Below are 12,826 nucleotides of genomic sequence, written 5' to 3'. Positions count from 1 at the left end.
CCACTTGGCAAATACCTTGTCCATAATGATGCACCCCATGAAATGCCCCATACTTTGCCAAGTCTCCAAATTCCCCGAAGTCCATCGGACTTCTCACTTCCCTTTCGGGATCCAAACCTTCTTGGTGCTCTTCATGTTGGAAATGATCTCCTTTGGCACCCAAATGTGTTTGGCCCCATTGTTGGCTTTCTTGTTCACCTTGATGGCCACCACCTTGTCATTTTTCTTCTCCTTCAATAGATAAGGTGTGGAGGCCATTTTGTCCACCTTGTTGTTGTAGGTGTTGGAGAGCTTGCTTGTTTGCTTTTTGTTTTTCTCCTCCCCCATTCTTAACCTTGCAGTCATAGGACTTGTGGCCTTCCTTATGGCATACGTAGCAAACCACGGTTTGTCCTTCATCAAGCTTCTTCACTCCTTTGACGGTTTTATTTTGATGAAGTTGGGCTTGCTCTATCTTGCCTTTCACTTGAATCAAGTCCTTGGTGAGGTGAGCCACTTCTTGCTTGAGTTGCTCATTCTCCATTGCGACCTCTTGTGTGCATGTTTCTACAACAACTTTCTCAACACAAACTTGGTTACACAAGGGTGAGTCTAAACATAAATCATTACAAGAAGTAGAGGCATCCTTTTTAGGCATGTTAAAAATTGAACCTTTCTTTTTAGGTGCCTTGGTGGGGGTTGTACCGATGGCTTCAAGATCTACAACTTTATTAGTTAGATCATCACAATATTTGCACATGGTTTCCATTTTAGCGAGCAAACTTTTATAAGCATCTTTTGAGCTAGCTAACTTTTTCTTTAATTTTTCATTTTTCTTTACAAGTTGCTCATCATTGATTGTGCAATTATTTGTGTTTGCACTAGTCTAAAGTTGCTCAATTTTAGTAGATACCTCCATATTAAGATTGGAAAAAGTTTCATATTGTTCAAGCAAAGTAGCATAAGCTTCTTGTGAGCTATCTAGTTTTTCTTTTAATTTTTCAAGCTTCTTTTGATGACTAGTGCAAACTTTAACAAAGTTAAGATTTTCTTACACAATCTCATCATAAGAAGGTAGCTCATCATCACTATCATTATCATTGTCACTATCACTAGGGATAGGCTTTTTGTTACCACGTGCCATAAGGCACACACGTGAGGTGCTTGATGATGAGTGCTTGTGCTAGCGCCTCTTGTGGTGGTCTTTTTCACTTGAAGAATCATCACATGATCTTATTGATGTTAGGGCTTTGTCCTTGCATGCCTTCTTCTTTGTCTTAGGTGTGGTATTGTTTGGGCAAACTTCCACAAAGTGCCCCAACTCACCGCATCCATAGCATCCCTTCTTTCTTTGCTCATTTCTTTGATTGGTGAAGATGAAATCTTGAATTTGGATCGGCACACCCTTGACATTGAGTTTTTGGATCATCTTCTCCACCTTGTTGATAAGTTTGATAGATTCTTCATGAAGGTCTTAGTGGAGGAGGAAAATTGATCATCATCACTTGATTCTTCATCATCACCATCCTCATCTTCTTCTTCATCTCCACTTGAGGAGCTTCAGCTTGAGCTTGTCTCAAATTGGTTGCCCTTCATCTTCTTTTTCTCACTACATGCGAGAGCTTTGCCTTTGCTTGATGAGGAGGCTTCTTCTTGACCCATCTTGCATGACATTTCAAATGCCACTATCGTGCCAATGACTATGGCTAGGGTCATGGTGTTCAAGTCCTCCATGTTGTGAAGGATGGTGATGATGCTTGCATATTTCTTTTGTGGTAGCACGGAGATGATCCTCCTAACGATGTCCGCATCATCTAGTTTTGTTAATCCTAATGAATAGAGCTCATTCATAATTAGATTCAAACAAGAATACATATCATGAACAAGCTCGTCATCATTCATTTTAAATGAATCATAATTTTGTTTAGCTAGACAATGTTTTTGCTCATGGACATTAGTTGTGCTGTCATGGAGCTCTTGGAGTTTTAACCAAATTTCATGAGCCGTATTTAAAGTGAACACTTGGTTAAACACATCCATGCTAAAAGATTCAAACAAGAAATTTTTAGCTCTAGCATTGAAATGAATTTCTTTTTCTTCACCCTTTGTGGCTTTATCGGGATTCTTAATGGATTTCATCCCATCACGAGTGACTCTCCAAACACCCAAATCTACCCCTCAAGGTGACAAGCCATATTAACTTTATAGTAGGGGAAGTTAGTGTCATCAAAGTGCAGAGGCTTAGAGGTATCCATCCCAACCACTTTAAATAGCATCGACTCAACGGTGGTGAAGCCAAAAGTCCAAATTGAGCCAACCGACTCTGATACCACTTGTAAGGGACCATGACACCTAAGAGGGGAGGGTGAATTAGGCAACTTAAAATTCTAACTTTGAAATAAAGCCTCTAATTTCACCTAGTCAAAACCTATGCAAAAGATAAACTATCTAAATGTGCAACTACGGTTTTGCTAGTGTGTTGCTATCTCTACCGCAAAAAGCAGTTATGCAACCTAGGTTCCAAACCTATCAACTAGCGTATCACTAAGCTAGATAAGTAAAGCACAAACCAAGACTGTAATGTAAATGTGGAAGCTAAAGAGTAAGGTAGAGATATGAAACTCCTATCGATGACTCCGGTATTTTTACTGAGGTATCGAGAAGCACACAAGCTTCCCCCTAGTCCTCGTTGGAGCCCTTTGCAAGGAATCCCTCACAAGGGCCAAGCTCCAAATCAGGTAACTTCATGGACAGCCCTAGGCCTTCCCCACAAGCAACTGGGTCTCTGGTGTGCCTTCCGACAAGCCTCTCCCGGACCACTCCTCGCTATCTTCACTATCAATGTTCCGACCAAAACACTGCGGGCCTTGTTCCCTTCGGTACATGATGGTGTCCACACCACAAACGTGGTTGGTGTGATCTCACAAGACTACAAGCCCCTCTGATGTACAACAATGGTGTGTGCAAGCACCGAGTGGTAAGAGGTATGCAAACCTCACTAAACACTAGGCCTAAACCTAGAGCAAGCGCATAAGTGGTGGTCTAATCAACCTAAGAACTTCACAATACACCTACGCTAATCACCTAATGAATCACTAAGCACTATGCAAGTGGAGATCACTAAAATGGTGTATCAACACCATTGGTATGTTTCCTCAGTTCTCCTCATATCAAATGGCTGGTTGGGGGTCTATTTATAAGCCCCATAAAGAAAGTAGCCATTAGGGGCAAAACCCAGCTTTCTGCTACTGACCGGATGCTGTTGTCATCTTGGCCAGACGTGTCCGGTCATCCTGACCATTGAGTGCGTGTGTAGAGATAGGACATACTTTAGAGTCTAGTCATCATCGATTGGATGTGTTCGGTCACGCTGGCGTCGCTCTAGAACCTCTCTAGACTCAATCGGATGCCACTGCCTAGCATGTCTGGTCATCCATAGCTGCTGCGTTCGGTCCTCATTGAGTTGTTGCTGCAACAATGAATAGTGAAGTCCGTGTATTTGGTCACTACTTCACTCAGCATCTAGTCATAGTTGTTGATGCCTGTTGTTGCCAAGCAACTGATCAGACATGTTCGGTCCTCCTAGGGCCACGTTCGGTCACCTCTGCCAAGCTCATTTCTTCATGATCTTGCGTCCAGCTTGGTTCTCATCTTCGTGCTTGGACTTTGCTTGATATCTTGGGTCTTCTCTTGTGCTTCTAGTTTCTTGCTTTTGGTGTTGATCGTGGGATCATCATGTCACCTTCGTCCAAGTCATGTCTTAAACCCTATTGAACTACAAAACAATTACCTACAAATTCATTAGTCCAATTTGGTTGTGTTGGTCATCAAACACCAAAATCCAAAGTAAATGGGCCTATGGTCCATTTTCCTTACACTGAGATTTGAAAGACCAACCATTTTTTTGTAAAAAGCAGGATGGACCTCATGTAGATAGTCCTCTCGTTCCCATGTGGCATCTTGTTCACTATGGTTATTCCACACCACTTTGTAGAACTTGCTAACCTTGCTTCGAGTCACTCTTTCCATTTCTTCCAACACTTGGATGGGTTTTTCTTCATAAGTCAAATTTGATTGGAGCTTAATATTGGTGGGTTCAATGGCTTCATCAGGTATGCAAAGACACTTTTTAAGTTGAGAAACATGAAAGACATTGAATATGGCTCGCATCTCTATAGGTAACTATAGCTTGTAAGCTACCATTCCACATCGCTCGATGATCTTGTATGGGCCAACATATCTAGGTACTAGTTTCCATTTCACACCAAACCATTGCTCCTTTTTCATGGGTGATACTTTGAGGTATATGTAGTCACCTACCTCAAATTCGATAGGACTTCTTCTCTTGTCAGCATAGCTCTTTTGCCTGGACTGAGCGACTTTCATATGTTGTTGGATAACATGCACTTGCTCTTTGCCTTCTATGACAAAATCAATGCCATAGTATCTCCTTTCTCTAGGCTCTACCCAATTCAAAGGAGTTCTACATTTTCAACCATACAAGCCCTCAAAAGGAGCCATCCTGATGCTTGCTTGATAACTGTTGTTGTAGGAAAACTCAGCTAAAGGTAGCCATTTTTCCCATGAACCCTTGGAAGAGATCACACACTCTCTCAACATATCTTCTAAGATTTGATTTACTCACTTAGTCTGCCCAGAGGTCTGAGTGTGGTATGCTAAGCTTCGAATGAGGTTGGTACCTAATTGCTTATGCAAGTGCTCCCAAAACTGAGTAGTGAATTGGGATCCTCTATCTAACACAATGGTTCATGGTGTCCCATGTAGATGCACTATATGTGTGATATACAATGTTGCGTATTCATGAGGTCGATAGTTGGTCTTGACTGGGATGAAATGTGCGGATTTAGTCAAATGGTCTACAATTATCAGTATCAAGTCAAAACCTTTCTGAGTAGTTGGGAGTCCAATAATAAAATCCATGTTGATCTCCTCCCACTTCCATCCTAGAATAGATAAAGGTTGGAGCAATCCAGCAGGTTTCAGATGATCTACCTTGACCCTACTACAAGTATCAAATCTAGCTACATAGGCGGCGATTTCCTTCTTCATCTTAGTCCACCAAAATTGGGTTTTCAAATCTTGATACATTTTGCTACTACCCAGATGGATAGACAACTTGGATGAATGAGCTTCATCTAAAATTTGATTCCTAAGTTCATGGTCTTCGGTACCTCAAGTCAGTCCTTGAACCATAGCACACCTCTTTCATTCAACCTAAAATGCTTGGTTTCCTATTCCTTCATCTTTCTCTTTATGTGAAACACACCTACATCTGTCTTCTATAGTTTGATGATCTTGCTCTCAAGTGAGAAACTGATAGTGATGTTGTGTAGCACAATAGGATGCAACATATTAAAACCATCTTCCAACAAGGCTTCTAAGGCATTACAATGAGATTTTTGACTAAGTGCATTTACTACAACATTGGATTTTCCTGGATGATAGTGCACTTCCAAATTATAGTCCTTGATCAGCTCTAACCATCTATGTTGTCTCATGTTCAGTTCAGGTTGAGTATGTATTTGAGACTTTTGTGATCAGTGTATATGTGGCATACATTTCCCAATAAGTAATGTCTCCATATCTTCAATGCATGAACAACTACTGTGAGCTCTAAATCATGTGTGGGATAATTGACTTCAAGATATCTCAATTGTCGAGAAGCATAGGCAATAACTCGGCCTTCTTGCATGACCACACACCTTAAACCTATATCCGATGCATCACAAAACACATCAAAAGGTTTCTCAATGTTGGGTTGTGCTAGAACAGGAGTAGTGGTTAGCAAGGTTCATAGAGTGTGAAAAGCAACCTCACACTCTGGAGTCTAATTAAACTTTTCATCCTTCTAAAGTAATCTGGTCATGGGCTTAGCTATTTTGGAAAAGTCATTAATGAAATGATGATAATAGCCTGCTAGCCCTAGAAAACTCTAAACTTTGTGAACCAAAGTCGGGGCCTTCTAATCCATGACCTCTTGCACTTTAGATGGGTCTACAGATATTCCACCTTCAGATAATATATGACCCAAGAAAGGAACTTTCTTTAGCTATAATTCACACTTGCTAAACTTTGCATACAATTTATGCTCTCTCAGCCTAGACAAGACAACTCTTAGATGCTCTATGTGATCTACCTCATTCTCAGAGTAAATCAGGATATCATCGATAAATATGACGACAAATTTGTCAAGCTCGGGCATGAACACCGAATTCATCAAGTACATGAAATAGGCAGGAGCATTTGTCAGTCCAAAAGACATGACCAAATACTCATACATGCCATACCTAGTAGAGAAAGCTATCTTAGGTATATCTTCTGGCTTGATCTTGATCTAGTGATAGCCTGATCTCAAGTCAATCTTAGAGAATATTTGTGCTCTTGCCAATTGATCAAACAAAATATCAATACCAGGCAAAGGGTACTTGTTCTTAATGGTGACAGCATTTAGCGGCCTATAGTCCACACACATCAGTAAGGATTTATCCTTCTTCTTCACAAATAAAGCGGGACAACCCTAGGGAGACGAACTAAGTCGAATGAGACCTTTGTCCAAAAGTTCTTGTAGCTGAATTTTAAATTCTGCTAACTCATTGGGTGACATCCTATAGGGTCTTCTTGAGATAGGTGTTGTACCTGGCACTAACTCAATCCTAAATTCCACATCCCTATCTAGTGGCAAACTAGGCAATTCATCTAGGAATACATCAGGGAACTCGCAAACTACTGGAATATTACAAAGAGCAGTGGTTTGGATGGCACAAGACAAGTTTTGAAGATCAAAACTTCTGGGAAGTGGTACTAGAAAAGCACTACCCCCCTTTGGTTCTCTCAACATAGATGTTCTAGTGGTAGTGTCAATAAGAACTCCATGACCACTCATCCAACTCATGCCCAAAATCACATCTATGGCTAACCCAGGCAATACTATGAGATCCATAGTTTATTCCTTTCTTGTATAGAGATAAGCACATCTCTAACTATTTGGTTTGTAGAGATAGTAGCTCCAGCTGAACTTATACTATAACCACCCTTGTCTACCTCAATTATCTTCTAATCATGCTTAGATGCAAATGTTTGGCTCATAAATGAATGAGAAGCTCTAGAATCAAATAAAAGAATTGCGGGTGTTTGTTTACCAGGAACATACCAGCGGTAACAACTTCCCCTATGGAAATTTCCTCCATAACTGTATAGTTCATGTACCCAGGATGTGCCTTAGGATTGTCCTTCTTCTGATTACCCTGGTTTTGGTTTCCATTCCTCTTGGGATAGGGGCACTCCTTGGACTAGTGGCCCATCTGATTGCAATTGAAGCACGACTGGTTACTTCTTGGCCCTGTTGAGCTTCCTTGGCCTATGTTACCCTTAGGCAGGGCAATGGTGAATGCCTTGCGAAACACCTTCTGAGGTTAGCTAGCCTAGGCTTTTGGCTAAGGAGGCCTAAACTTAGGCGCTAGAGGACAGAACTATGGCCTAGTTGCCATAGGAGCTTTTGACTGAGATGATCCCAAGGCACCTACCTCAGTTGCTCACTTGTGACCCTTTGCTGCCACATGTAGGTTGTTCTGGTTTTCTTGGGTTAGGGCATCACTGATGAACTCATTATATGTAGTACTGTTGACACCAAAATTTGGTAAGCTTACCCTGGAGAGGAAGAGATCAGCTGATGATGTCAAAAATAAGAAAATTTCTTATTTAGTGGATATTTGGGAGCCAGCCAGGAAATAATATTCAATTTTGGAGAAGCCCGACGTCCAAGATCTCCTCATGTGAAATAAGGAAAAAGTTAAAAGGATCGAGGAAAGTGCACGTGCCATGACTTGATAGAATTATTAGAGATATTCTCACGCACGACTGATTATTATATTCGGCGAAGTTTGAAAGATTTGCTAATATATGGAATATTTGAGAAAATCAGTGATGGCGTACAACATCTTGAAGTTGGCGTGATAGAGATATCACGTAAAGCAACAAAAGAAATATCATAGGCAGGACAATGTGTTTGGAAAGCTCTAGATGCATCAAGTATGTGCAACAAAGGAAAGGGAATATTATTCTATTCAAGATATGGCGTCCAAATGCACATCGACAATGCAAGAAGCAAGGACATGTATCATATACGTGTATATACATGGCCGATTAGATGTTGTGTTCATATACGACTCGACAAGGTGGCATGTCTACGTACTGAATCTATGTCGGTTGAGCCAAACGGGATAAAGACATGTATCAAACAACGAACCTTCATCAGCGAGGACTCTACATAAGAGAAATTAGAGTCTATATATTTTAATATTTCCTTTCATTTAGATATTTTCGTTAGGTAAGTTATGTACATAGCTCATCAGGATCATTATTGCAGGGTATAAATATGTAGCCCCTGCTCCTTCTAGAGACATCCAATCAATCAATATCAATTACTTTTTTTTGGCTTTACGCCAACCCTTAGGAGTAGGAATAGTGTAGATCTCGATGAGTTCTTTAATATGTAGGGCTACATCGGTTTGGCCGACCTCTGGCTTATCTATAAGTACCATCATGGCTTATACTTCTGTTTGTAAGACTGCATCAGTTAAATTCAACCTCCACTGCGAGCACTAGTATAAGCTAGTTATCGATTCTTATCTAGTTCAAGTACGGCTGCATCGGTTAAGTTTGACCTCCATTGCTCGAATTAGATTAAGGTAAGTTATCGGCTCCACCTAAGGGTGGCCTCCTTTTGGTAGATTCATTAAGTTACTGATCTTACTGATGTTCTTATTGCCATTAGTTTCAGCAACATCAACCATGCCCAGTCGAGATCGATCTAGATCAGCTTCACATCGTTTTAGTCTGTCGTTTACTTTGTTACAATACGATATTTCTTACCTTAAGCGACGGGTTATGTTTCATCGACAATTCTACTTCGATCTTGATCATGCATAGCATGCGGTTAAGGCATGTTAAATCTTGAAGAGGTTTGCTGGCTAGTTAAATCTGGCTATAGTTCGTTATTATGGCTGTAACGATCTGATCGATCCCCACTGATAGCACTTTAGATCGAAGGATGCTAGTTGGTAGATTTATTTTCGATCAGGCATGACCTTGACTGTTTGTTATGCCTGCATTGGCTAAATAGCCGATCGTCCGCACTTTAACATTCATAACATGTTTTCTTGACACTGTTCAATGTGAATAGATCTGTTTTCTTTAATGGTTTAATCTGTTATCTTTATTATGGCTGCCATTGATCCGCTCGAACCCCATTGTTAAAGATAATAGGTTAGATTTGAGGAGTTTATAGGTTTGTTCATATTGAATGGTCGATTGTTCATATGCTATGACCCTTTTTCTACTTGAATCGGCTATTTCAGCCGATTCACCTATGCTTTCATAGATATAGCATGTCTTTTAGAAAACCTATCAATGTATAGACAGTTTTATGGATTCTTGGGTTTTAGTTTGTTATTATCATCATAGCTGCCATCGATCCGGTCGAACCTCACTGTTGATAGTAACAGATTAGATTCAAAGCGTTTGTAGATTCATTTGTACTAGACAGCCAATTTATTTCCATGTTATATCCTTTCTCGTTAGATTCGTTGGCTCAATGCTTCACACTGGTAATATTCACCTAGCGGATGATTTTACTTACATCGGCGTGCATTGTACTTGTCATCATAAAATCAATCGCAACCCATGAGCTTTGCAGTCCTTAACAACCGATTTCTTCGTGTATCGACTGTTTAGTCGATTTCTCCCGTTGGCTGCTCCCGAAGCGGCACACTTGGAACTGTCTGGGCAAGACCGGCATGTTCCGCCTTAAATTACTGATAAACTTTCTATCCTTGTCAATTGTAGGTCAAATTGACTGGCACGCCCTCGGGAGGAATTCGCAGGGTTGATGGGTCCTGTGATTGAAGCCGAGCGGATCTTCAGGTTTATCCTAAGCAGATTCTTCCGGCTTGCTGTGTGCCAGGCGCATCAACACATTTTTGCGCCGACACACGTTCTGGGATGCTTGGTGGGACTCAAACCCACAATCGCCTGATTAGAAGTCAGATGCGTTTTTCCTGGATATCCTATGGAACTGAATTTTTGATCTACAACAAGAGGCCGGTATTAACATTTATTCGCCCATCGATTGAGATGCTACAAGTGATTTCATCAAGGTTGGGAAGTTAAATGCCTTGAAGACTCCTAAAAGATGTACTATAAGCGACCAAGAGTCATGAGTTCAAATGCTACGTGAGAAATTAAGGAGAAACTACATATGCATGGAAGGCGGCAACTCTTATGCAATGTCCGGTATGTCTTAGGTTAGCGTGATGGCCAAAATATTTTATTACCATCTAAGCCAAACGGATATTTGTGTATTGGTTTAGCATCGTCCAGGTACATGTGGATAACTTATAGCCGATAGAAAAATATTAGCTTGTCCCGATCGACTACGTTACATGCACTGTTGAAGATGTTTTGTCCGTTAACTATTTTAAAACAACACGGGAATTAAGGGAGATCAGGCCATACTAATGAACAGATGGAGACAGGCTGCCAATTAAAATATTCGCATGCATTCAAGTTGAGCTTCCATTATGTAGTTTACTAAATGCAGGAGGCAGACGACGATTAGTATCAGAGAGCAAGCCTGAGCAAGCTGAAGGTTCATCAGCCATTAAAAAGAGAAAAAAACTAATGGACGCATTCTAAGTTCAGGTGTTCCGAAAGATTCGTATTACAGGGTCAAACAGCCCATGATTATTGGGGGATTTAATCGGCTGAGGAATATTGAATGATGCTCAGATTGAATAAAGCTTGGGGTCTTATTGTCGCAATATACTGGGCAATCCATAACTAGGCCGACGCATGGTTGCATCATGTCGTTCACGGATGGCTGAATAAGACAGAATACATTCGGCCGAGGTGCAAGTTAATGAGACGACGTTGGAAAGCTATGAGTACAGCAGATGTTATTTGATTCGAACTTTATGAAGGCAACATACATGTCGTGTTTATTAGGAGATAAAGATGGAATGTTAATGTGTATATATGCAAGACACGACCTGTAATCCTAAAAAGCACATGCACATGTATGCGGGATTGCGGCCTGTACTCGTAATTTATTCAGATCACTAAGTCAGATCAAGAGAACATCACCAACAGGACTGATTGTCTTGGTATTTGGCAATCAACCAGGACAGTTCACATGAAGTTTCAAGTAAAAAGCCGATGAACCTCAAACCGATCGGATCTGGAGTCCAGACACTTTACGTTTGCTTTGCTGTATGCATGGTGATGATATTGTTTCCCACAAGGAATTGGATATGGCAACTTATAGAGGATGCAAGCAAAATAAATATGGAATCTTTATTAGATCAAGCCGATGGGGCAAATGCGCTGATCAGACCCTATCAGCTAGCAAAAATAGAAGACTTTGCATGTATGTGTTAAAGTCCAGGTGCATCACGTTGAACTAAACTCCATTGGCTTGAAGACCAGATGTACATAGATTGGCTGGGGAGGCAATACCGGCTTAGTTTCCACTTCAGCTGAGGGCGATGGGACCATCTGGCCTAGCAAACACGGCGTGGCCGGTTCGTGTGGACAGCCGCAAGCAAAGGTACTTCGGCAGTGAATGACCGTGTGCGACGTGGAGAGCTTGGATACACAGGTGGTGCTCTGAACGCACAATCGGCTATATAGGAGCCGATGCCGCCACGATCAGCCATGATTTGCTGCTAAAACAAGAAAAGATAAAAAATGCTTCCATATATATTATGATTAAAGAGGATTATCAGAGCTATAATCCTAATTTGGGAAACAAAAGCCAATGATAAAGCATATTACATCGGTTAAAGATATTGGCTCGTTTGTCACGATATGTTACTTACAAGGCAAGATGAAGGTGAGCGGGTTCCATACAAGACGAAAGCGGCCACTGCTACAGACTTCTCCAACGTCATGGCCAAACCTAATGATCAGCTCGTCATGCCAACCAATAGCGAGAAGATCCATGGGATGAGCACGCTCGGCGTCTCGATCTCCCGCATCAACTACGCGTTGGGGGGCCTGAACCCACCGCGCACGCGCCCACTCGCCGGACTCATCTTCATCCTCTACGGCACGCTCGACGTTGGATTTGTTGCCATGATGTTCTTTAGAGTTACCTGTGAGCTACCCGACGGTGTGCTCACCAAGGCGTTCCAGATCCCTAACAAGGAGATCGAGACACAAAGTCCAGGTATCCCTCGGTTCTCATGTGAAGATAAAAAGCAGCAGGAGCTAGAAGATTAAAGAAAAGGAGCCATGCATGCACATATAACACCAGACGTGGGTTTGCACGTACGGCCAATTAGCATGTTTGGTCACATCTATTCCTATTCGACTCAGTTGATATATATGGCTATATAGAATCTATGCCTGAAAGGAGAGAAGCTGGCCTCACGCGTGTTCAGCATGTTTGCATGTTCGACTAATCAATGCATGTGTACGTAACCAAATTTGATTAGCCGTGCATGAGTAATATGTTGCATGGAGGTTAATGGTGTTGTATGCTCGGTTAATCACACGTAGATGTGCACGTGGAAATTATTTAATACTTGAAGATGGAGCTCATAGGCAAACAGCTGATCTCGCCCAGGGATTCCAAGAAGCCTTATTTGGCAACAAATTATACCAGATGCATCATGTACCTACAAGGAAGGAAAATCAGAATAGTTTATTTGGGAATTGAATATGGTAAAGCATGACGAAGCAAAGGCATGCGGCAAACAACAAGCAACACCATGGACAGGGACAACAGTCCATCATTACCGGTGTCCGACTGAAGCTCAGAGATCGAGTA

The 12,826-nt window shown here is 41.4% G+C and overlaps 1 protein-coding gene across 1 annotated transcript; it reads left to right on the top strand.

The window, feature by feature from the left end:
• Window positions 1-11,540: 11,540 nt before the first annotated feature.
• On the top strand, window positions 11,541-12,276 carry LOC136491706 (germin-like protein 5-1). Its single transcript, XM_066487965.1, has 2 exons — window positions 11,541-11,602; window positions 11,877-12,276. The coding sequence occupies exons 1-2, from the start codon at window positions 11,541-11,543 to the stop codon at window positions 12,274-12,276; spliced, it is 462 nt and encodes a 153-aa protein (XP_066344062.1).
• Window positions 12,277-12,826: the final 550 nt, after the last annotated feature.

This window comes from Miscanthus floridulus, chromosome 11 (genome assembly GCF_019320115.1).
Source record: "Miscanthus floridulus cultivar M001 chromosome 11, ASM1932011v1, whole genome shotgun sequence".
NCBI lineage: Eukaryota > Viridiplantae > Streptophyta > Magnoliopsida > Poales > Poaceae > Miscanthus > Miscanthus floridulus.
This window is presented reverse-complemented; position numbering and strand designations above follow the sequence as displayed.

What these genes read in the sequence shown, in the direction of transcription:
- LOC136491706 (XM_066487965.1), top strand. Translation starts at nt 11,541, where the DNA reads ATGGGACCATCTGGCCTAGCAAACACGGCGTGGCCGGTTCGTGTGGAC. An exon ending in GTGGACAGCCGCAAGCAAAG is followed by an intron (nt 11,603 to 11,876) that starts GTACTTCGGCAG and finishes GTTACTTACAAG; the next exon opens with GCAAGATGAAGGTGAGCGGG.